The sequence below is a fragment of the Eptesicus fuscus genome, chromosome 4 (assembly GCF_027574615.1).
Source record: "Eptesicus fuscus isolate TK198812 chromosome 4, DD_ASM_mEF_20220401, whole genome shotgun sequence".
Taxonomy (NCBI): domain Eukaryota; kingdom Metazoa; phylum Chordata; class Mammalia; order Chiroptera; family Vespertilionidae; genus Eptesicus; species Eptesicus fuscus.
The window spans coordinates 78,263,507-78,288,531 of record NC_072476.1 but is presented as its reverse complement, the minus strand read 5'-3'; the positions used below and the strand labels follow the sequence as shown (position 1 = coordinate 78,288,531).

Sequence of the window (25,025 nt, the reverse complement as noted above, 5' to 3'; positions counted from 1 at the left end):
TAGATTTATTTACTTTTGTAATAATACCGATGGAAAAATGGTGTGTTGTTACATTACATGCCATAACAAGCAAAGCCCCCAAAATCAATGTCTTACCACAATAGTCATTTATTTCTTACTTATGTAAATGTTTTGGGTTGCTGGCGGCTCTCTTTCTCCTGGTGAGTGAGGGACCCAAACTCCTTCCATCTTCTGATTTTGCTCTTTATGGCCTTAAGATACTCTGCTTCCAACTGGTGGAAGTGGAAAGAGAGAGGAGAAACATTTTTAACTTCTTAAAAGTCCCAGCCTGGAAGAGTCATACTTTATATCCATTTACATTCTTCTGGCAAGATCCCATCACATGGTCACAGCGGAATGCAAGGCTTGTGCGGGGACACTAGGATGGTCCCTGTTGGGCCGTTGCCACTGAGTTCACTTACATACGAGGCAGAGGCAACATAGCACTTACTAAATTGGGAAAACTAGGAGAAATAGGTTTTAATAAGAAATAGGAGGTGATGAACTTCGTCTTCAGTGCGTTAAGTTTGAAATGCTTATGAGATACAGTAAATAGATACATCAAGTAGGACTGTGGAATCACAGAGATAGAGAGGATCATATTTGGAGAAGAAAAAGGATTGGCTTCATCTGAGAGTGGTATGAGAACAAGAACTCACCCTTGGCGTCAGCAGGGTAGTCACTGGTAACCTAGGACAGTAGTGAAGTGTGGGTGGGTTAAGATCAACGGTAATTAAAGAATTAGAGGTAGCTGATGTGCTGATGGTTAAGTCTGTAGATAGCTCTTTTGAGAAGATATGCTCTTTCGAGAAATAGAGTATGAACTGAAAGGGCGTCAGGGCTCAGAGGGAGGCATCGTAGCGTCCGGGTCATGCAGGCACGGGTGTGAGTTCAGAAGACAGAGATGGTAGCCAAAAAGTGAAGTGCTTTGGAGGAACCCGGCAGGGTATCCAGAGCACATGTGAAGGGTTGGCCTTTTATTGGAAGAGAGCTACTTCCTCCACTGTGACAGGGGGAAGGAGGAGAAAATGATGCAAAAGCAGGTAGCTTAGGTACCTCCACACTATGGAATACTACTCAGCAATAAAAGGGAACAAACTATTGATGCCTCTGACAACCTGGGTGAATCTCCAGAGAACTATGCTGATTGAAGAAAAAAGCCTATCCCAGGAGGTTCTGCACTCTATAATTCCATCTATATATATAAAAAGCCAGTGACTGGAATGCCGTAACACCAGAACAACTGGTCACTGTGATGCCCACTCTGACCAGCTAACCAGCCCGATCGGGGGGTGGGGCCGGCCAGCCAACCTCCCATGGACCCTCCCCCCAGCCAACCCCGCTGCTGATTGGCCTCTCCCATCCCGATCGAGGGTGGATCAGCTGGCTAACCCTGCCCCTGATAGGTCTGTCCCACCCCTATCGGCCTGGAGCCCCTCCTCCCGGCCAGCCCCGCCCCTGATCGCCCCCCTACCTCAATAGGGGGTGGGGCTAGCTGGCCAACCTCCTGCAGCCCCTCCCCTTGGCTGGCCCCACCCCTGATGGGCCCCCACCACCCTGATTGGCTCACAGCCCCCCCACCCTAGCCTGCCCCGCCCCTCATTGCTCCCCCACCCCAATAGGGGGTGGGGCTGCCTGGCCAACTGCCTGCGGCCCTTTCCCCCAGCTGGCCCCGCTTCTGATGGGCTCCCCCCACCCCAATTGGCCCACGGCTCCTCCCCCCAGTGAGTTCTGCCCCTGATTGGTCCCCCCACTCTGATCAGGGGCAGGGCCAGCCCACCAACTACCCATGGCCCCTCTTCCAGGCCGGTGACCCCCTATCTGCTCCCCCCAAGCCAGCTCCGCCCCCGATTGGCCCCCACACACCAATCAGGGGTGGGGCTGGCTGGCCAGCCTCCCATGGCCCCTTCCCTGGCCCCATTCGGGGACGGGGCCTGCTGCCCAATCACCCATGGCCCCTCTCCTCAGCCGACCTGGCCCTGATCGGGCCCCAATCAGGGCGGGCCCACCGGCCAACTTCCTGCCATCTCCTCCTCCAATTGGGAGGAGGCTGGCCGGACCCCACCCGTGCATGAATTCATGCACTGGGCCTCTAGTTTGTATATAACACTCTTGGAATGACAAAATTATAGAAGTGGGGAACTCACTAGTGGTTGCCAGGATTTAAGGAGGGGGGTGGGAGGGAAGTAGGTGTGACTGTAAGTGGGAAGCGCGAGTGGTTCTGTGGTGTTGGAAATGTTCTGTAACTTGACTGTATCAATGTCATTGTTCTGGTCATGATAGTGAACTATAGTTTTGCAAGATGTTACCATCAAGGGAAAATGGTAAAGGGTACCTGAGCCTCTCTGCATTATGTCTTACAACTGCAAGTGAATCTACACTCCTCTCAAAATAAATTCTATTTTTAATAGGGAATATAGTCAGTAATAAGTTATGTATGCTGTCAGGTGGGTACTATACTTAATCTAGGTGATCACTTTGTATGTTATATAAATGTCCAATCACTATGTTGTACACCTGAAACTAATATAGGATTGAATATCAACTGTAATTGAAAAATATTCAAAATACCCTATTTTTAAAATGTCCTCTTTCTAGATCACTGATTTTAATAAATTTGCCTTTAATAAAAAGCAGGTATTTTAATAGATTGCCAGTATTACCCCAATACATTTAATTTTAAAAATATATGTGGTGGCTTCACTTTTCTCAATGCATGATGAGGCCCCTGGGTGAGGTGGGGAGGGTTAGGTGGGAGTTGAGTAGAGAAGGAAGTTGAATAATCTTGGGGAGGACAGGGTGGATTTCTTGGAAGCATTGACAGCCATTGAAGGTCTGAGACTATGAAAGTGAAAAGTTTGTCTACATATTTGAGGAAATGTGTGTACCAGAAACAGTAGTTTCACAGAATATAACAGAGAGGCCTGGTCAGGGGTCATCAAGGCAAAGGTGGGGAGGGTGCAGCTGAGCTACATAAACATGGGAGGAGTTTGGTGTCTCTGGTGGGAGTTCTCAGGGGTAGAGCTAGAGCTCTGGGAACATGGAAGGAGACTGGAAGCAGGGACCTGGGTCTGTGGTGGGGTTGGGGACTGAGCAGTCACTACCCAATTTTCTGAGTCACCAAGGGATCAAGAAGCAAATCCATTTGCATCTTCTTTCTGGTTTGAGTGTGTGATTTTAAGTAGCCTTTAAAACCACTTGCTGTCTTCACCACTCCTATGTCAGTTTGTGTCAGGATATTTTGTTTGCTCTCTAGGTGTTCTAATTTGAAGATGACTTTTTTGGCATATTTTTGTGTTTGCAGTTTCTCCCAGTCAGGGTAGGACGATCTTCTGAGACTTAGTCTTAATGGGGCTCGCATCTGTTGGCCAGTTCCTTTGGCAGTTGCTGCCTCCCAGTAGCTCCCTGTCAGGGAGCCTTCTGTTTAGCTCCTCTCCCATGCAGATGACCTACCAACGAGTGGTTGCTCCCTCTAAAAGGACGGTCATGCCCTAACCAGTTTGGCTCAGTGGATAGAGCATCGGCCTGCAGACTGAAAGGTCCCAGGTTCGATTCCGGTCAAGGGCATGTACCTTGGTTGCGGGCACAGTCCCGGTAGGAGGTGTGCAGGAGACAGCTGATCAATGTTTCTCTCTCATCGATGTTTCTAACTCTCTATCCCTCTCTCTTCCTCTCTGTAAAAAAGCAATAAAATATATATTTAAAAAAATAAATAAAAGGGCGGTCACATGGTTGTTCCCAAGTTCTGGTTACCTGCTGCCTAAACTGCCCAGCTCACCTTGCTCAGATCTAAGGTACAAAGTCCTAACGAGAGTTCAAATCTCTCCTTCAGGCATTTTACACCAATGCAACCTACCCAAGAAGTGGTGATATCTAGCATGATGAGAGAATTAATTAAGGAAAGAATCTAAATGAGGACTTGAAAATCATTGAATGCATTTCTCTTATACTGGGAATCAGATGAGAGACTGGGCTGTTTGCTTTGATGTATGTGTGAGCTCCAGAGAGTGCTGGGAGCCAAGCTAGATTAGCAAATCTGGCTCTCCAGAAAACTGTTTCACAGTTCAGGACCAGATCAGGTTTGAAAGACTTAAAAATTAGTCCAGAGTGTTAAGATGTTATTGATAGAAGGCCCAGTTTCTCTTAAGAATGCTGAAGTACCTTCTGCAGAACAAAAGGTAACTTGGGTCTTAAATTGTAGTTGACAGAATTTCAAAATTGCTAGGACAGAAAAAGCAGTTGCATATTGAGACACAGCTAAACCTTTAACACCTGCAAAATAAGTTCGCCTTCTTGACCTTTGGCCCAGTATGTTGGATGTGGCAAATCAAATACAGTAATGGAAATTCTTCAAAATACACCAAAGATGAAAGTGTTTAGTGGTCATTGAAAATTTTGCTGGCATTCTTTTAAGTGGCTTATATGTAAACATATTTATACTAGAGGCCCGGTGCACGAAATTCGTGCATGGATAGGGTCCCTAGGCCTGGCCAGCGATCAGGGCTGGCCAGGGCCTTCCTTCATTCCACACTGCCCCCTGGTGGTCAGTGCACATCATAGCAGGCGGTCAAACTCCCTAGGGGACAGTTTGCATATTAGCCTTTTATTATATAGGATAAGGAGGCTGTCTTTACCAATTAGGCTGATGAAGAAGCTTTACAGAAACAAACCAAAGATGTATGAATATTATTAGGATCCACAAAGCACTAGACATTCATCTTTCTTTCCCAATTTCTCCCAATCTCTTCCAATATCCATTTCTTTCCCTCTTTTCCTCTCCCTTTGTATTTCTTGTGGTCTAGTGTGATTCCATAAATAATGGATTTCAGTTATTCCTGAGAGACAAATGAATTTATTGAATCCATATATCAAAAATTTAAGTTGTTCTTAAAATTCCCTTTGTAATAGAAAATTGATTTCAGGTGCTTTTAAAAATATTTTTTTTTTAGCATTTTATCAAGGGGTTGAATTTTTTGAAGGGGTATAATCATGTTCCTTTTTGTTTTCTCTCCACTGGTGGTTTTTTTTGTACTTCCCTGAAAATATGTTTTGTTCTGATAGGATGTACTGAGGCCTAGTCATGACTGGACATGGTTTCCCTATCTTTCATGCACTGTGTATTTTTAGGTTCTGAAAAGCATGCGGATTTTAAGCTTATCTTCTCAGTTCCTCATATATGTAGTCCTCAAGAAATGAAATGCTTTTAGCTTGCTGTGACCCTTTAGCATATGTGAGGAAGCCACAAAAATGGAAATGATTATATTACAGTTACCGTGAAATATAAATAATGAAAAATTAGTATTGACTATGAAATTGCACACACCACACTCCTTTAGTTATGATTGGGAAGAGGGAGATAAGGCTGGGGCAGGCAAGGCGGGTGGTGGGGGCTGCCATTTCACATCACCCTGGACCCCATGTACGCAGTTGGATATAGTAACTGGCTCTCCTGCTGACATTTTCTTACGTACACACTGCAGTGCAGTGCCGCGGTGCAGGGGAGGTGCTGAGGTGCTTGTGCTGGAGTTGGTAAATTAGACCTCTGTCAGTCTCTCAGGTCAACACCGGCATGTAGCAGCTGGGGAAGGGGTCGGGGGGCGGGGGGGGGGGGAGAAGTAGATCAGAGAGTGAATGGGGTGTACAGATAGGAAGCCAGTGACTTGGCTGAGTGGAAATAGCATCCTGACTTCTCCTACACCACAGTTTCAAGAGGTAATGGGAAGGACAGGAAGTGGGGAGCTGAGGCCCAGATTTGGGCCCCACGTCCACCGCTGAGTAGCCATACCCTTGTTTCTGGGTTTTCTCATCTGTAAAATGAGTGGGTGGGGCCAGATACTCTCAAGGCCCCTTGTAATTGGAGTAGTAAATTTTTAGCTACCACGAAGAGAGAGGGAAAGTCTTTGCAGGCTGGTTCCCCTTCATTTCCTTCCATGTACATGCACATTCTTTCACCGTGGGTGGTTGAACGCGCGCACGGTCTCCCAGGAGGCTGGCTGTGGTGTCCTGTGGCTGTCCTCTGAAGCTGAGCACACCAGCACCCATTTCGGTTTGAAACTTATTTTTTAGTGGCTGATCCAAGGTCAGGAATGGAGGCTTTTTTTTTAACTTCCGGGATGGAGACTGATAATGAAGCTGAGTTTATGTCAACTCCCCAGAAAAAAGGAGGCAAAGAATTGCAAATGCCACCAACAGGGGATTTTAAAGATTTATAACAATTAGTGTTTCTGATACAGTAATGCCGCTGGTGGTGGTAGCGGCATTTGTCTTTGTCAAACTCCATTGTCATTCAAGCACTTAATCTCCGTGTACTGCCAGGACTAAATTCATTTCCTTGTGTCTGCCTAGTGGATAATTTTTCTGCCCTTTGACAGTCCTGTCTCAGGTGCCTGCCTCACACCAGGGCCTGAAGGGAGAGCTGAGGGTAAGTCCCCTCCTGGCCTTTAACTCATGGCTGCTGTGCTCGATGGGGGGTAAAACTTTGGAAAAGAGAGAACACTAGCATTTAAATGTCTCTTTCCCTCTTTTTGAATAAGAACACAGGTGGAATCAGGAATGCTATAAATGATGAACGTGGCACCAAATTAGGCTTGAAGATGGTTTTTGCTTAAGGTAGCACAGCTTCCAGCATCCAAGACCCTGTAAAGGGAAGGCATGTACTTTTGTTAAGTAACATACTGGGACATTCGTATGTGTTTACATGTATGCATGCGTACATGGCACTGTGCCCTTGGTTTTTATTTCGTGTCCTCTAAGCAGATGTGCCTGCATTTTTGTCATAAATTACTCTAGAGTAACAATTGTGTCATTTCCCTTTTATTAAAACTGAAATGAATTTCTCTGAGCTCAGGATAAGGAAATAGGTTGGCTTGGTCTAATAAATTTGAATTCTTTCTTTTAAGTAAAGAGAGCTGGGTATCGCACTGTGTATCTGTCTTTGCTTTGGTTGCCACAAACCTCTGCTCAAAAGAACTCTGCTGTTTCATCTTTGCTCCATTTTACAGCTGTGGCTGTACAAACCCAGAGCAGTGAGACCCCACAGTAGGAGTGTAATACAGGGACAGAATCCCTAACATACCTTATCGCATTCCCATTCCATTCCAAACACCTTCATTTCACTTTTGCTGGTTGTTTCTCAGAAATACTTTGGAGTTTCCACCCCACTACCCTCTTATATTGTTCTCTGATTACAAGATGGATCACTTTTAACTCCCTATTATTTATGTATCTATCATCCCTTTTACTCCTTTATAAAGTCTTTGAGGACCCATTCTTTACATCTGAAAGCAATGCCCCCTGCATTGCAAACACTGAACACTCAGCAAATGGGGTTGCCATGCAACCTGGAGGGTAAACCTTTGAAAAGAGAGAACAGTATCATTTAAATGCCTGCTTCCCTCGTTTTGAATAAGTGAAATAAGTCAGACAGAGAGAGATGCATACCATATGATTTCACTTACATGTGGAATCTAAAGAACAAAATAAGCACAACAAGCAGAAACAAACTCATAGATACAGGGAACATTTGGATGGTTGCCAGATGGGAGAAGGTTTGTCTGGGGGATAGGTGAAAAGGGGGGAGGGGTTGAGATGTACAAATTGCCAGTTAGAAAGGGGGTCGTGGAGATACGGAGTGCAGCAGAGAGAATGTAGTCAATGACATTGTGATGGCTGTGCGTGGTGGCAGACTGTTACTGCACTTGTCGAGGTGATCACTTTGTGAGTTATATCCGTGCCCAGTCACTCTGTTGTACACCTGAAACTAACCTAATATTGCATGTCATCTGTAATTGAAAAAATAAAACAATTTAAAAAAATTAATAATGGGGGGAAATGGTATTGCCATATAAAATACATGGCATCTAATTAAATGTTACGTTCAGATAAACAGCTAATATTTTTAGTATACTTATATCAATGTAACATTTGGGGCATGTGTATTAAGATTTATTTGAATTCAAGTCTATTCAGGTGTCCTGTATTTTTACTTGTGAAATCTGGCCACTCTATCAGTAAATGCTGGAGTGGTTCTGGACGTGGGCATTGTCACATGTCCTCTCATAGGTATAGATAGGAATGATGTGGCAGGCAGGAGGTCAGAGTCCCTACACATGGACATTAGTACTGTATCCTTTTCTTAATTTCTCCCCTCTAGCTGTTTAGTCACCTTGGAGAAGGACCATCTTTGCAGGTGACCCTGAGCAGATCTGATATATGATATACACTTTGATGTGAAAAACTGGGTGCATAAGCCCCACTGCCATGCATTCTACAGTCACAGTGCTCTCTGTGGATTCAAATAATAGGAGATTATCTAGCATTTAATGGGATGGCTAGAAAGAATAATGACCAGGCTCTCCGTTTTGAGTCTTGAGAGATGGCCATTTGGAGGGTGATTGGAATCACCAAAGGGCCATTCCCCCACCTGAGCACCATAACACACTGCTTGGCTACATTCTCTAAAAAGGAACGTTAGGTAGCCTAGTAGCCTAGTGATACTGTTACTTTAAGACAGACCTCGGCCCTGGACTTTGTGGCTGCTTAATATCATCCGAGCTTTCAGAAGAAGTCAGTGGCTAAATGATAGACCAGAAATGGAAACGTTGAATTCCAACCCTACACTGATCATTACTTTCCAAGCAGTGCTGAGGCAATTGTCACCCTAATCTTGGCTTTGATTTTTCTCTTCTTCAAAACAAGGGCAGCCCCAGCCAGTTTGGCTCAGTGGATAGAGGGTTCGATTCCGGTCAAGGGTACATGCCCTGGTTGTGGGCTCGATCCCCAGTGGGGGACTTGCAGGAGGCAGCCGATCCATGATTCTCTCTCATCATGGATGTTTCTATCTCTCTCCCTCTTCCTTCCTCTCTGAAATCAATAAAAATATATTTTAAAAAACAATAACAAAAGAACAAGGGCAATGTTCTATTTGTTCTATTATGTTTTGGAGAGCACTTAGTGATTTGTTAGAATCTGATTCAGAGCACAGGGTTGCAGTTGGGATAACAGTGGTCCCTAGATTCTGTTGCTTTTAAACAAGGTGCAGTGAACATTAGGCTTTTAGTGAGGGAGGAAGGAGACCAGGTGAAACAGTCCCTGGTTACACTCTCTTCCCCCAAAATTGGGGCCTTTAATATGCTACCATTTGGAGACGCTGGAGGCGATCTATACGATATATTTTTTTAAGAGACATTTTATAGTTGTTCTAGATTCTTTGCTTATTCAGCCATCAGTATCAACAAACATTTCTTAAGACAAAACTATTAGATTTTTTTAGGGAGCATACACAGACGTTGTTATTGAGGAGGAAGAATTTGAAATCTGTTTGGATTAAAACCCAGCATGGAACAAAAACTGTTCCAAATAAATACATGTGGAAATACACTGTTAGGTGAATTAGATTTATATAGATGTTTCCTTGCAAAAATAGAGGACTTGTTGGGAAATTTGGACTTGTCTAGAAATTTCTGTGTAGCTGGGAAATGTATTTTATCTCCTCTGTGGCTACCTTTGTTCTTTTTGTTTCTTTTTTGAAGCTCCTGATCCCAGCTCCTCCGTGGCCTCTGTCACAACTGTTTAGATGTAGGGCAGTTGTCAGAAATGTTTAGCATCTCACGGCTGCCAGTGACATTTCAGCGTGTCAATGAAAGCATCTTAGTGTGCAAAAGGACGTTATTGAGTAGGATTCGTAATTTCTCCAAAAAGTGAGATGCTAAATACAAATTGTCCTCTAGTATCCCGACAGTTAGTCAGCTTACTTTGAAAATACACAGTACTTCTGTGGAGGTGTTGGACTCTTTTGGAGATGGGTTTTAGAAGAGAAAAATCAAAGGCAGAAGTGACGCGATGTTCTCCGTATCGAGTTTAAGGTCGCTGAGTCTTTTTCATAATTGTTATTGTTACCAAACAAACAACCAAAATTGAATACTCTTCCAGGCAGACTGGAACTAAACAATGGGAAAATGTGAGCCCTGGGAGAAATACAAATGAGAGACAGAATGGAAAGTTAACATGCACAGACATAAGTCTGTGATTCTGTAGAAGTGCAGTCGATGCGGTGTGCGGGCCGTGATGGAGGGGTGCAAGGGCAGATGACTTTGGTCCCTGGTGACACAGAGTTGACAGCACAGAAGAGCGTGCTGTGCACAGAAGTAAATGTCACTCTGTACACACGCAGCTGCATGGAAGCAGATGGTTGTGGATTTAATGCCAGTGATGCCAAGATGGGCAAAGCGTCCTGGATAGGGACCTGAACCCACAAACTGTGTGTTGACAGGGATGTGGGGCACTTGACCTGTGTTATCCCTGCCTTTATCTCTAGGGATTTGGAGATGGAGGCTCAGAGGGGAAAATACTAGTAATGTATCCGGGGTCCCCTAGCGAATACATGGTGAAACCAGGATGCAAACCCGTGTTTTGACCGGTTTCCCACTCGGAGCTGCCACGCCCATTTGCCAAATGGAATGAGAGCCAGTTTTTCCCCAAGTGCCCCGTGTGGGGCGGATCTGATCCAGCCTGACGGTGACACCAAGGAGTGCCCTGGCCGGGAAGTGCTGAGCAATGGAAAGTCGAGGGGACAAAAAGGCCTTGTTTATTGCTGGCCTTCTATTTGCCAGATGGTAGGATAGGCTCCCATTTACATTCTAAGTTAGTCCTCACAATCGCCCTATGAGGTTGACCAGTGCGCTCCACTTTACAGAATGTCTGTGGGAAACGGAGGCTTAGGAGGTTAAGAAGCCTGACCAAAGTCGCACAGCTACTCCATGGTGGTAGTTAGCCTTTGAATTTTGCATCTGAACCTCGTGACTGGGGTTGTCGAATGGACTTGAATTTAACAGTGTCATTCCATGAGTTTAAAAATTGAATGTATTTCCAGGATCCAGAGGGACCCATGAACATGTTGCATGGCATGACATTTTAGAAAGGATCGGACTAACTGGGCTGAGACGTCCAAGTATCACAGGGGAGGAGGAGAGCGTCTACTGTTTGATTCTTACTTTGAAGAGGGCAAGATACCAGTCCTCGGGGAGGTTTTAGAAAGGTGGAGAGGAGGCAGATGGGGGGAGCGGAAGGAGAAAGAGGAAGAGAGGACGGGAAGCTGACAAGGAGTTTAACAGCTGCTCCCCTTATCTGCAGCTGACTCTGAGAAAAAATGGTTCTATTTATTTGCCGTTTCCTTCCATATATCTTCCCAGCAGCATTCATCAATATCTGTCATTTCCCAGGGGGGTTGGACATGTCTGGCAATTCATTCTGCTGCATTATATTTCAATACGCGGATGGAGGCAGCCAGATTGCAGATGTTAACTCTGACCTGTGCCCAGCCTCACTTCGATACCGCCAGCACCCCGCCCAGCATCTGGGTGCCCTCACTTAGACATTCTGAGCAACACTGCTTGATGCCCGATTCTTGTTACCATGTTCTCATTAGAGTAGGCTCTATTTACTACGTCCTCAAAAATCAATTTGAAGTTGTCACGTTAGCCTTTGGTCTCTACAGCCAAATTATTATGTTTTGTGTGGGGTTTCTTTTTGGTGAGAATGTTAAGTCCAGAGACTCACCATCGGAAGGGAGGGCACCCTGGTGGTCCAGGTCATCAGGGAGTTGCTGGCCAAGGCTGGGTCGCACTGCAGAATCGGGGAGTGTGCTGGGTGCTGGTCTGCGGAAAGGCAGCTGTATAATCCCAGCAGCATCGAGGCTTCCTAAGCTCCAGTTCATATATGAAGTCACTGGGCCCTCGTCTCCGCCCTTATTAGAATCTGACTGGGAGTGGTAATCTCATTGGGTGAGAAGAGATATTTATTTTCTAAGAACAAGTGAAGAGGAAAGAAAAGAAAGGAAAGGCCAAAGGCATTTCTCTGTAAGAATAGATTCAAATTGTGTCCCTTTAAAACTGTACAGTGTCTTTGGACTTACCGTGGCATCTCTGTGTTTTTGTAATAAGATGGCAAGAGTGACAGGGTGGCTCTCTGTGACTGAGGGTGACAAGACCTCTGCTCCTTTGCACCATCTTTCCACGTCACCCACATGGAGAGTCATTTTAACTGAAAGCTGCAGCCACAGTGGACAGTGGCAGTGGCAGCACGAGATGCAGCTCACTGCCTCGTGGTTTGTCCAAAGGCTTTGATTGCTGTGGTGGAGACGTGTGTTGTCATTTTCCCACAGTCCCCAGCTCTCTCACAGGAGAGCATTGGGCTTTGGTAACTCCTGAAATATTTGTCATGTGCCCAGTCAGTCTGGGGCGGCCCTAACTTATGTTCTGCTACCTGCCCTGCTTGCAGTAAGCTTCCTTTCAAAGTGGCCTCCTCACTCTGTCACCAGGCCTGTGGTTGGTCCTGTTACCTTGCCATTCAATATTAAACATAGAATGCTGGTGATGAGTGCAATTGGGCATCTCTGGGGGATTTGTTGCGAAACAGAAGGAGTTCAGAGACTGCTGCGTTGGGCAGTGAATTTGATTCAGACCTTGAGGCCCCATTGGCATCACCCTATGCCCTGACTTCCAACCTCCCAAAATACATGCATGCTGTCTCCCTTCAGCTTGTGAATTGGGGACCTCTGGCTGGTAGTCAATGGTCACTTCAGGGTCTCAGGGTCCAAGCTCTGCTTTGGACTTTTCTTGTGTGAGTAAACACAGACCACTTTTTTTTTTTAAGGATAGAATAGCAGCACAATATAGAAGTCAGTGAACTTCAGCACCCACTGGTCACAGGTCTGTCGGTTTCTCAAATTATATTTATTTATGCCATTAAGAAGAATGATTTAGCAGCATTATTGATGCTGTCTAGGTATAGTTATTCTTTTGCAACCGGGACAAGAAATTGGAAGCCAGTCAGCCATGTGAGAGGGAGATGAAAGGAGCCGTGTCTCGGTGGTAGTAGCACACTGAGGATGAATAAGGGGGGCTGTAATTGCCTGTGGGCGTGACAGCCGCGATGATGAGGGACCCAGTGTTTAGGAGTGAGCAATGGGCCGTAGAAGAGGAATATCGTGATGATGATGGAGTGCACTCCAGGGCCGTGGCTGCTGACTCATGGATTCCATCCACATTCAGCCAGTGACTTACCATGGTCTTTAACCTTCCTCCATGGAGGGTTCTTAAAACACACAGTTCCTCTGACTTGTAAATGATCCAAAGGACTTAAGTTATTAAGTGTGATTTGTAAGAGCAGGTGCTGATGTAGTTTAATGTGGATAACTCCTTTTGGACCACAAAAAGGACTCCCTGATTTTTTCCTCTGGAAGGTGCAGTGTTTTGGGCTAAGCCAGTGGTCGGCAAACTGCGGCTCGCGAGCCACATGCGGCTCTTTGGCCCCTTGAGTGTGGCTCTTCCACAAAATACCACGGCCTGGGCGAGTCTATTTTGAAGAAGTGGCATTAGAAGAAGTTTAAGTTTAAAAAATTTGACTCTCAAAAGAAATTTCAATCGTTGTACTGTTGATATTTGGCTCTGTTGACTAATGAGTTTGCCGACCACTGGGCTAAGCCAAGAGAGGGTGGCTTTGTGTGTGGTAAAATATACATAACAAAATTGACCATTTTAACCATTTTTATGTGTACATCAGTACATTCACAGTGTTGTGCAACCGTCACCACTATCTTCCTCCAGAACTTTTCATCATCCCAAACTGAAACTCAGTACCATTTAAACAATGACCCCCTCATTTCCTCCTCTCCCCAGCACCCAGTAAACACATACTTTTTGTCTCAATGAATTTGATTATTCCAGGAACCTCATGTAAATGGAATGTTAACATTTGTTGTCTGACTTACTTCATTCAGCACGTCTTAGGGGTTCATCCATGTTGTAGCGTGTGTCAGAATATCCTTCCTTCTAAAGGCTGAAGCACATTCCATTGTATGTATATACCGCATTTTGTCTATCCATTCATCCATCAATGGACATTTGGGTTGTTTCCACATTTTGGCTATTATGACTAATGCTGCTAGGAATATGGGTGTACAGGTATCTGTTGAAGTCACTGTTTCCAACTCGTGTGTGTATTCTCAGAAGTGGAATTAAGCAAGGGAGGTGTCAGTTAGCAGTGGAGAGGATGAAACTGTCCCTCCTCCCACGTTAGTGGCAGAGGTGAACTTTCTGTGAGAGCTTCAGTATCTACCCAGGTGGGCAGCATAGGGTGAGATGTGAGCACGTGGCCCCATCTTCCTGCTCATGGTTCCAGCACAGGGCTAGCTTCCCATTGCTCTTTTTGTCCCAGCCCCTTCGTCTCTGTAATGCTACCCCCATTCTGCTTCCCCTCCTATGTAGCTCTCCCACCTCACCAAAACCCTCAAGAGCAATGCAGTCGTCCCCTGAGCTTCTCTTTGCTCCTGGCTGGTACCTTGGAGGGACACACAAACCTTTTCTGAGTTCTGTGTGGAGCCGAGCACCGAAGCCTTAGGCTGCTTTGCAATGTGGCAACCAGGTCTTACTTTCCCTTGAGTGTCCTGTTTGTGCTCCAAGGTAAGTAGCCGGCAGTGGAAGACTGTGGACTGACCGCTAGATCTATGTTGCAGTTCAGGTGCTATGGAACTTTTTTACTGGAGGCTTTTAAATCTAGTCAGGCGCCATTATTCCTCGGTGGCAAAGTACATCTCCAGAGGCTATACGTAATTCTTTATATAGCCATTCTGTTAAAATTATTGCTGGCCTGATATTTTTTGTACTTCAGAGGGGTACTCTAAGCTTAGGGGTGCTTTGAAAGCATGGGCGTATCTCCTGTTTGAAAACATGCGTTTATGGTCTTGCTTCTTGTTTCTTGGAATTCAGGATGGAAACAAAGGAAAACACTTTAGAAAAGAAGCTCTGAGTAGCCTGGGCACAATCTGGGTCTAGGCTCAGTAACCTACTTATTTTTATGTATAATCTTTAAAGGCTCCGGTCCTTCTTACTCTGTTAAGTAGAGGCCCTGTAACCAAACAGTAACACTCACCAGTACAAAGAGTCCATTCAAAGAACCCACACCTCTGTGGTTGAAACCTGACCAGTTCTTCTGTCACTCTGGCCAACTGACTCCAGCTCTAATACAGATTCTATTATTGCCTCTAAAGTTCTTGTTATGCCAGTAGAACATATTTATTAAGTGTTTCAATAAACGTACAGGAGTTTTAGAGCTGTATTTCCGAAAAGCACAGAGCTGATCAAAGTTCCAGCTGTAACAACAGGCCCCATTCGGTATTAAAACATAGCCGCCAGATTGCCAGGCAAGCTCACCTCTCATACAACTAATTGGGAATGGTGTTATCCATTAATTTCCACCCTGTGCAGCTGAATAATGTGGTTGACAGATGCTAATTTTCTTAAATTGTAGGCAGCAAATGATGCATGAATATAACAGCAACACACTTTTTTAGAGGCTCTTGGTAGTCATCAGAAAGGGAATTTATATAAAGTTTGATGTAATCACTACCAACTATGGCACAATGTTAGTGCCTTCTAATGACTGCCTTAGATCCATCTGTTGTCCTCTCTTCCCTAATAACACTAATGGGGGTCTAGGCAGGAATAAAACATCCCATGTGTTAGGTTAACCAGCCCTTCAATTTGTAACATTCATATGATTCCTAAGGACAAGGCTCATACAAGAATAATGACATCTAAAATCTAGCCCGCGATGGCATTATAAACATTTCATTATATATGTGTATACATGCTTCCTCATTGAATTGTTTTTTCCAGTGGCTTAACACCATTTTATTCCTTGCTCACCTTATAATTCATTGTGTGTTGGGTAGCCCTTTGTCTTTCTTATTTATTTCAAAGTTTACATTTATTGAATGTTCCTTGTGTAAAAATCCTTTCTGTTTTGATTTACAACCACTGCATAAATGTACCCCTATTTTACAGCTGAGGAGCCCGGGGCTTGGAGAAATCCATGAATATGTGATGGAGTCTGTGTTGGGGGCAGAATTGGCACTCAGCAGTCTGACTCTAGAGTCCACCATGACTTAGAGACATTAATTTTACTGTCAACTGCCAAGGACCTTTATGTCCTGTTAAACTTAGTTCAAACTCAGTTCTATAACTGATCAACTATTGACCGTCTAAAGGTCTCCTTGTGGGTTAGGATCTGTTAAGACACAAAGAATTGAAGGCTGACAAAGCCCCGCCTCGGCCAAATTCTAGCCAGGCGTCTCCAAGCCCTCTTTCTCCACTAGGCCTTAACCTTGACCATTAAAGATTTGAACACACACATATAGTTTCTAACAGCTCAAGGCTACTTCCTCAGGATGACCCTAACTCTCTTAAAGTGCCTGCCTGAGAAAACTCAAGGCTGCCAAAAATTTGCTGTTGTTCTGGCCACCAGGTAGGATCTGTGTCTCCCTGTCTCTGTGGGAGGATGGAATCCTAACTTCCATGATCGCCAGCTAGCAGGCAGAGCTGGCTCGATCGCAGTTCTGCTGACTAACCCTTTGCAAAATTTCCCTTCCATGACTCAGCTGAGCCTCCACTGGCTCCCTGCCCTCTTCCTCCCTTCTCCTGTTAAAACACCCAGTTACTTTTGTATAAATTGAAGGTGAATTCAGTTTACACTGGACTCTTTTTTCCTGTGGTAGTAGTTCTTACTGATTAAAATCTGTCCCTACCACTTTAAGTAGTGTCCAGCTTTGCTTATCTTTGACAAGGCACACCTATGGTCTTTTTACCAAGATTAGACTCATGCAAGAGATAGCAGCAAATGAAATGTATGTGTAGTGTTGGCCTGAGGGATTTCAGAGGAGAGGATGGCATGTGTGTCCTGTTAGCAAGGGTCTCAGCTTGCTGTAAACCGCCCTGTGAGACCTAACAACAGTGAATTGTTCAAAGTGTGGTTTGAGTCTATAGAGAGAACAAAGTGGCTCTGGTTCCTGGTGCCCCCTCCTCTAGTGCTTTTTCTAGTCTGTCTAGAGCAAGCATGTCAAACTCCTGGCCCGCGGGCTGCCTGCCTCCCTGATGTGGCCTCAGGAACTGCCATTACGAGTGTGGGAAGAATATGCTCTTGGCTTGTTTGCCATGTTAGATTTTGGAGCAATTTATTTGATAGGAATCATTAAAAGCAGTATTATATAGGGTATCCCAAAAAATGTATACACACTTTTCCTTGATAGCTCAATTGATATTTCTTTCTTTTCAGATTTAACCCATTGGAATTAATAACTATTCAAAGTATGTATACATTTTTTTTGGGACACCCTTTATAATCCTATCTTATAATAGACAAATATGCAAATTGACCATACCTCCGACATGCCCACAAGCCACGCCCACCATCCAATCAGAGCAAGCATGCAAATTAACCCAAACCAAGATGGCTACAGCCACAGAGAGCAAGGTTTCCTAGGTAACAGAGGAAGCCAAGCTTTCTGCCAGCCGTTGCAGGCCTAAGCCTCCACTCAAGCTACAAAGTTTCAATTATAGAAGGTAAACAAATTCAAACAAATGGCGGCAGAATGGAGCTTGAGAGAGCAGGCCAGGGTTGCCGCCGGCAACAGGGGAAGCAAAGCTTTCCACACACCCTGGCCGGGCCCACCCTCTTAAGGCAACAAAGTTTCAATTATAACCCCAACACAAATGGCTGTGGGCCTCGAGGGAGTCCCAGGCTTGGCTCCGCTCCAGGCTACAAAGTTTCAATTGTAGAAGGAAAATAAATTCCAGATACCAGGGCCTCTGCTTGGGTTGCCAGGGGGCGTGGCCCGCCTGCAAACCACCACAGGCCCCTCGCTCAGGCCGCTCCACGCCCCAAGGGAACCCCACCCTGATCAGGGACACCCTTCAGAGCAAACCAGCTGGCCCCCACCCCTGTACCAGGCCTCTATCCTATCTAATAAAAGAATACTATGAAGATTGATCATCACTGCAACACACAATATAGCTGCCCCCATGTGGTCAAAGATCCTGCCCCAATGTGGACACAAGATGGCCACCACAAGATGGCCAGCAGGAGAGGGCAGTTGGGAGGCACCCGGCCTGCAAGGGAGGGCAGTTGAGAAGGACCAGGCCTGCAAGGGAGGGCAGTTGGAGGTGATCAACCCTGCAGGAGAGGGCAGTTAGGAGTGACCAGGCCGGCAGAGGAGGGAAGTTGGGGGCAAACAGGCTGGCAGCAGAGTGGTTAGGGGGTGATCAGGCTGGCAGGCAGAAGTGGTTAGGGGCAATCAGGAAGGCAGGCAGGCAAGCAGTTGGGAGCCAGCAGTCCTGGATTGTGAGAGGGATGTCTGACTGCCCGTTTAGGCCCGATCCTAGGGATCGGGCCTAAACAGGCAGTCGGACATCCCTTGAGGGGTCCCAGATTGGAGAGGGTACAGGGTGGGCTGAGGGACAACCCCCCTCCGTGCACGAATTTCGTGCACCGGGCCTCTAGTATCATATAAAGAAATCAGTAGAGAATAATTTAATACAACTGCATATACCTGCCAGCCACCTCTTTCAAAGCTTAATATTTGCCACATTCTTCAGCTACATTAGAAAAACTTAATATTAAATTTATTAAAACCACAAGTGAAAACTTAATTCTTACTTCCTGCAGATAATTTTTAAAACAATGAAATATTATAGCATACTTCTCCCTGGACCCAGTTCCCATTTTCCCTGCCAGAGAGAACAACAATTTTGTTCTTTATTGTAATATTGTTCAGTAGTTTTCTCCATTTCTTTTGTGATCTGGCCAAGGAATCCATTGCCTTGGTTTATTTTGTTGCTATGATGGTGAGGGTGTATTGGTGGAGTTGTAAAGCTCTTATGATCATGTGAGTAGTAACAGTATATTGGCTGCCTTCCATGTCCCAGGCTGGTGCCTTAAGTGCATTATCTCATTTAATCTCATCTGCAGGTAATTTTCTTTTAAATATAAAATCATCTTCTCTTATACCTTGTTTTTCACCTTGGCATATGTGATGAATATTTTCCTGTGATAGGATTTGGGTTCCAAAGTAAGAATCCATGTTTTGCTCACTTATCAGCTGAGTCCCCTGGTCTAATTATGTAACCTCTCTGTGCTTTAAAGTGGAGATAATATGACCTGGTACCCCATAGGGTTGCTAAGATGTGTCAGTGTCTGGCATATAGTAATGTCTCAATATATTTTAACTATTATGCTATACTACAAATTAAATTTAAGGAGATAATCTGGTTAGTTTTATTTTTCCCATTTATAAGTGCATTTCAGTCAACAAATGTTTATTGAGCACTTACTAAGTGCCAGGCCCTGTGCCAGGGACTGTGCCAGGTGCAAGGAATACAGAAATGAATACCTATTTCTTCATCTTGGGGATTATAGGGAGATAGTCTAATAATTATTTTCTAGTAAAAGAGAAAAGGACTGAATTACAGAATGTTTTAGTGACTTACAATGTTTACCCTTTACACTTTTTATGATGATGTTACATTCTTCAAGAGTTCTTATATCTACCTTGCTTGGTTTTAAAATGAAGCATCTGGGCCAGAACACTGATGAGGCTAGAGTATACTCCCTCCATCATGTAAACTTTGACATTAGGTAGCTTCTGTACCTCCTATCAGGCCTCTCTCTGAAACGTGTACAAAGAAAATATAAAGCATAGAATACAGGAAAAGACACAGGAAGGACTAGAAGAAAAATAATAGTATGGATTCTGATTACTGGAGGTTGGTATATTTTTAACAGGTGATGCCCTTCCAACAGTGAGAGTTAATTCTGTGTTAAAGAAACCATTTATTTATGTAATAATGGTTAGCATTCCTAAATGCAGTCTGTAATTTTCCTGTTCTTTATTAACATCCTGCTTTTAGGTATAAAGGGGGCAGATTTCCCAAAGCTCCTATTAGTCCAGCTTTTAGTTCATGTTTCAAAATAAGGCAAGGAAAAAAATTCTAGACTTTAAATGTAACATATCCTACACAATATATATCTGACTGTTTTTTGAGATGATGACCAGAACCACAAATTGTAATTATTGTTGAATTTTTAATGATAGGGTTTATGCTTCAATTGATTTGCTTTATGTGTTTTGCTTGGCAAAGGTCATAACCTATTATGTGGTGTTGAGGGGAGCATGTGACAAAAATCTGTGTTTTTTTTATTGGAAAATATAGGTTGCAGTTAGAAAATGGGGAAGAAAAATCACTGAAATGTTGATGGTGGTTTTTGCTGGTGTAATTGTTATTTTTTTTCTTTAGACATATTTATGTTTCCTACTTGTGAGTGACAAGAAATTAAAACCAAACAAAAGAGATAGTTTTCATTTTTACTATTGTTAAGGCTAAATAGCTAACATTTACTGAGTGCTTTACTTATAAAAATCCTCTAAACCTCTCAATAGCTTTACATAGTCAATCCTATAATCTATCCCCATTTTAGATATGGAAAAATGAAGGCCAGGAGAGGTTGACTAACTTCCTTCCCCAGTGTCATTCCGTTATAGGTTAAGATATCAAAAGCAGATCTGGTTTTCTCTAGAGTCTGTGCTTTCACTGTATAAGAGAGTGAAAGAGCAATTTTGGCAAAATAGGAAACCATTTTTACCTTTGCAATGAAAATATATATTTCTAGAAGCACTTTTGTTAAAACACTAGAAGCCCAGTGCAAGAGTTCGTGCATGGGTGGGGTCCCTCGGCCTAGCCAGTGATCAGGGCCTATCGGGGTTGTCTTGCCCAGGCCTGATCTGGGCTGATCAGGGCCGATTGGGGCCGGCCGGCTGTGGGGAAGGGACTGTGGGAGATCAGCCAGATGCAGGAGGTTGGTTGTGGGAGTGCACTGACCACCAGTGGGCAGCTCCTGCGTTGGGCGTCTGCCGCCTGGTGGTCAGTGTGTGTCATAGGTACCGGTTGAACAGTCAAATGATCGAACAATTGAATGGTTGCTTAGGCTTATATATAGATATAGATAGATAGATAGATAGATAGATAGATAGATAGATATAGATAGATAGATAGATAAGACCTCAACATAGACAATTGTGGGAGCTGCACCTAGCTCCTATACTTTGATAGTGCTGATAGTTAGAATGGATACTAATAGCTAACTAGCTAATGTTTTGCAATATTTATTAACCAGTGGGACATACTTGTGAAGTGTATGCCACAGGTAAGAGAGTGGGCCTCTTTTACGTGGAACAGATCTGTTGGGGGAGAATCCAAGGAACAAACGTCACCTCTGCTCCAGGACCACCAGCCACACATGTGGCTACAGTCCTTCCTGATTCTGAGAGGTACGAAGCTCGAGTCCCCACAGACACAGCCCTTAGATGAGACACCACAGACTGCCTGCCATCTTATTGTTCCTATGTGTTTTATGGGAAAGAAGTGCCCACTTGTTCTTTCATCATTTGAGAAATATTTAATGAGCACCGATTACGGCCAGTCATTGTGCTGGCAGATAAAAATCAAATATGGCCTCTGCTTTTACTGAGCTTCATTACTATGTGAATACTCATAACTTCATCCTATCTTCCTGAAGTTAAAAAGCCTTATTTCTTGTGCATTGATAACTGGTCTAGTCCCTGTACTAAGAAATTAATACAGGGTGAATTGGTTCAACTGTTTGACTTTCAAAGGCATACACATATATTAGAGTTCAAGGTTGATGTGAATTGCTCAGTGAAGCTCAACTGACATTGATGTCCTGATTTATGCAAATGGATACAATTATGTGTCCTGTGGACATGGTTGGATGACCAACCAGTGCTTCAGAGAGAGAAGCACCAGCCCCATTTCACTTTGAAAGAATTCCAACTCTTCCTTTTGTTGGTCATGATCTCCACTTTGCGGACTCTTTTCCAGATGAATCCTCAATCACTTTCCATATTAGACATTTTAAAAGTACAGTTATAACTGCGTACGTTTATTTCTAAGATGCTAGGAATGCTTTGTGTATTATATTTATCCTCAGCACATTCTGGTGGAATAGGCAGCAGTAACAAGATACTTCATTCTGCCTTGGCTGAAAGCTACAAATGCTGGGGATGAAGAGGTACTCTTGGGTTTACCAGTATGTGGGAAATCAGGGTCAGAACTTGTCTTAATTAAAACAATTTGCCTCCGGTTGCTTTTGGTAAATGTAATTATTGGCAAACATTATATAGAAGGATGGTCAAGAAGAGATCTACTGCCGAAACCGGTTTGGCTCAGTGGATAGAGCGTCGGCCTGGGTTTGATTCCAGTCAAGGGCATGTACCTTGGTTGCGGGCACATCCCCAGTAGGGGGTGTGCAAGAGGCAGCTGATCGATGTTTCTCTCTCATCGATGTTTCTAATTCTCTATTCCTCTCTGTAAAAAATCAATAAAATATATTAAAAAAAAAAAAAGAGGTCTCCTGTTGCCATGAAGGTGTAACTGTTCTGCCTGTCACTTACATTGTCTTTTCTTTAATCCCGACAGGAAGGTACCTCCTTCCTAACCCCACCGCAGGACAGACCTGGTCAGCGTCTGCAGAGACGTCCAACCTTGTGCGCATGCGCAGCCAGGCCTTGGGCCAGTCGGCGCCCTCGCTCACGGCCAGTCTGGTAAGTGTGTCTCCGGGCTCTGTCTGTGGTGGGTTGGGTTTTACCCATCTTGCCACCTCCCTAGGGACTGTTTTAAGTTTATTGAGTTTAGATAGATTTGAACCTACATTTAACATTAAGCACAGATTTGGCAATGTGAAATTCCTTGCTTTCAGTGTGCTCATTTTTCTAAGCGCCAACCCCCTACCCCCTAACCTAATTTGGAGTATTTCTTTCAATTTTACTCTGTCTCCACTCTTCCCTCAAAAGAAAGGAATATGTTTCTAAGCTTTAAAACAATTTCAAACTAACAGAGAAGTCGCAAGACTAAGAAAAATAATAGAACACCAGCTGGTCCTTTACTAGATTCAACTATTAACCTCTTGCCCAACTTGCTTTATCATTTGCTTTCTCTCCCTGTATATAGACACATGCATATACATATATGTGTACCTACACACATACTTTTTAAACTGTTTGCGAGTAGCTTGTATGTATCATAGCCTTTTGTTATCACAGTTATCAGCTTCAGTAAATTTATGGCTGATAAAAAGCCCCTTATCTCCTCTGTCATCTGCATTTCAGTTTTATCAATTGGCTCAGTAATGTCCTCTATAGCATCTTCCCTCCCCCAGAACAGGATCCAGTCCACAGTCACGCATTGGATTTAATTGTCATATCTATTTAGTTCCCTTTAATCTGGGATTATTTCCAGAGCCTTTATTTTACCACTTTGACATCAAGATCTTTGAAGACTACATACTCCCACCTATGTGTTTTAATGGAATATTTCTCATATTACATGTGGCTTATATGTTTGATATTTCCTCATGTTTTTGCATTCCAGTCTAGAATATCACATTGGGCCTGCCATCTGCAGACACATGTCTATCTGTCCCTCATTGTGACATTAATTTCTTTCCCCAGTCAAGGTGTTGCCAGATTTCTCCACTGTAGTCTTCCTTTTATGAAAAATTTGGGACTTATTTTAAAGGTGCAGTTAAAGTGATGATCACATTTTCCTCCATATCATCCCCAAGTTCAAAGTTACTTTTTCTTCTTGGGGAATTTTATCAGAAGCTTATTTTACTGTAAGTATTTACTTTGTAAGGAAAATTTTTCACAATTAGTGACTTTTTTAAAAGTGTTTTTTGGGGTCAATGCAATATTATTCTTAACACTTAAATAGTAATCTTGTATGTTTATTGCCAAGAAAAATCATTCTGATTAAATCAACACTGTTACAAAGGGGATACACACACACACACACACACACACACACACACTAGTGGCCCAGTGCATGAAATTCATGCACGGCGGGGGGCGGGTGTCCCTCAGCCCAGCCTGCACCCTCTCCAATGTGGGACCCCTTGGGGGATGTCCGTCTGCCGGTTCCTAACCACTCACCTGCCTGCCTGCCTGATCACCCGTAACCACTCTACCCGCCAGCCTGATCGCCTCCAACTGTCCCCCCCATTCTGGCCTGATCACCCCTAACTGCCCCCACCCCTGCCGGCCTGCTCGCCCTCAACTGCCTCCCCCTGCTGGCCTGATTGCCCCCAACTGCCTCCCCCTGCCAGCCTGCTCTCCCCCACCTGCCCCCCCCCCGCTGGTCTGCTTGCCCCTCCTCCCGTGCCCCCCCCCCCCCGGCCAGCCTGACCACCTCCAACTGCCCTCCCCTGCTGGCCTGATTGCCCCTAACCACCTCGACCTCGGCCCTGCCACCATGGCTTTGTCCGGAAGGACATTCGGAAGGTCTCCTGGAAGGTCTCCCAGTCTAATTAGCATATTACCCTTTTATTAGTGTGTGTGCACTCGGTGGGGAGGGGGGTCCCTCAGCCCAGGCTGCACCCTCATGCAGTCTGGGAGCCCTCAGGGGATGTCCATAACACTGCTGCAGAGGCGGGGGAGGCTCTGCCACCGCTGCTGTGCTCACCAGCTGTGAACCTGGCTTCTGGCTGAGCAGCACTGCCCCTGTGGGAGCACACTGACCACCAGGGGGCAGCTCCTGCACTGAGCATCTGCCCCATGGTGGTCAGTGCGTGTTATAGTGACTGATCATTCCACCTTTCGGTCTATTCGCATATTAGCCTTTTATTATATAGGATATATGTTACATACTCAAACACAGAAACTGATTTACTCATTGACCTAAGGTATTTGGGAATAAGATAGAAAAATAAGGAGGACTATTAATAAAAAACATAAGAGGTGTATTCCCCAAAGTCTATCCAATGACATTCTTATCAAAGTCACTTAAATTATTAACTTATTCACCCTGCAAGTTTTTATAGTGTTTGCTTAAAAGTAAAACTAGCTTGGCCAGCCTGGCTCAGTGGTTGAGGGTCTACCTATGAACCTGGAGGTCACGGTTCGATTCCCGGTCGGGGAACATGCCCGGGTTGCGGGCTTGGTCCCCAGTGGGGGTCGTGCAGGAGGCAGCCGATCAATGGTTCTCTCTCATCATTGATGTTTCTATCTCTCTCTCTCTCCCTTCCTCTCTGAAATAAATAAAAATATTTTTTTAAAAAAGTAAAACTAGAGAAAAATGTTAAAATATTATAGAAACAAACTTAAAATAGTACTTGGCACATAA

The 25,025-nt window shown here is 44.4% G+C and overlaps 1 protein-coding gene across 5 annotated transcripts in view; it reads left to right on the top strand.

Moving 5' to 3' along the window:
* MAST4 (microtubule associated serine/threonine kinase family member 4) overlaps window positions 1-25,025 on the top strand; it is a 516,137-nt gene that overhangs the window by 149,268 nt on the left and 341,844 nt on the right. For all 5 annotated transcript variants that reach the window (XM_054715206.1, XM_054715204.1, XM_054715205.1 and 2 more), the window contains one exon: window positions 22,326-22,450. In XM_054715206.1, the coding sequence (XP_054571181.1) occupies window positions 22,326-22,450 (125 nt within the window). The remainder of the gene's footprint in view (window positions 1-22,325; window positions 22,451-25,025) is intronic.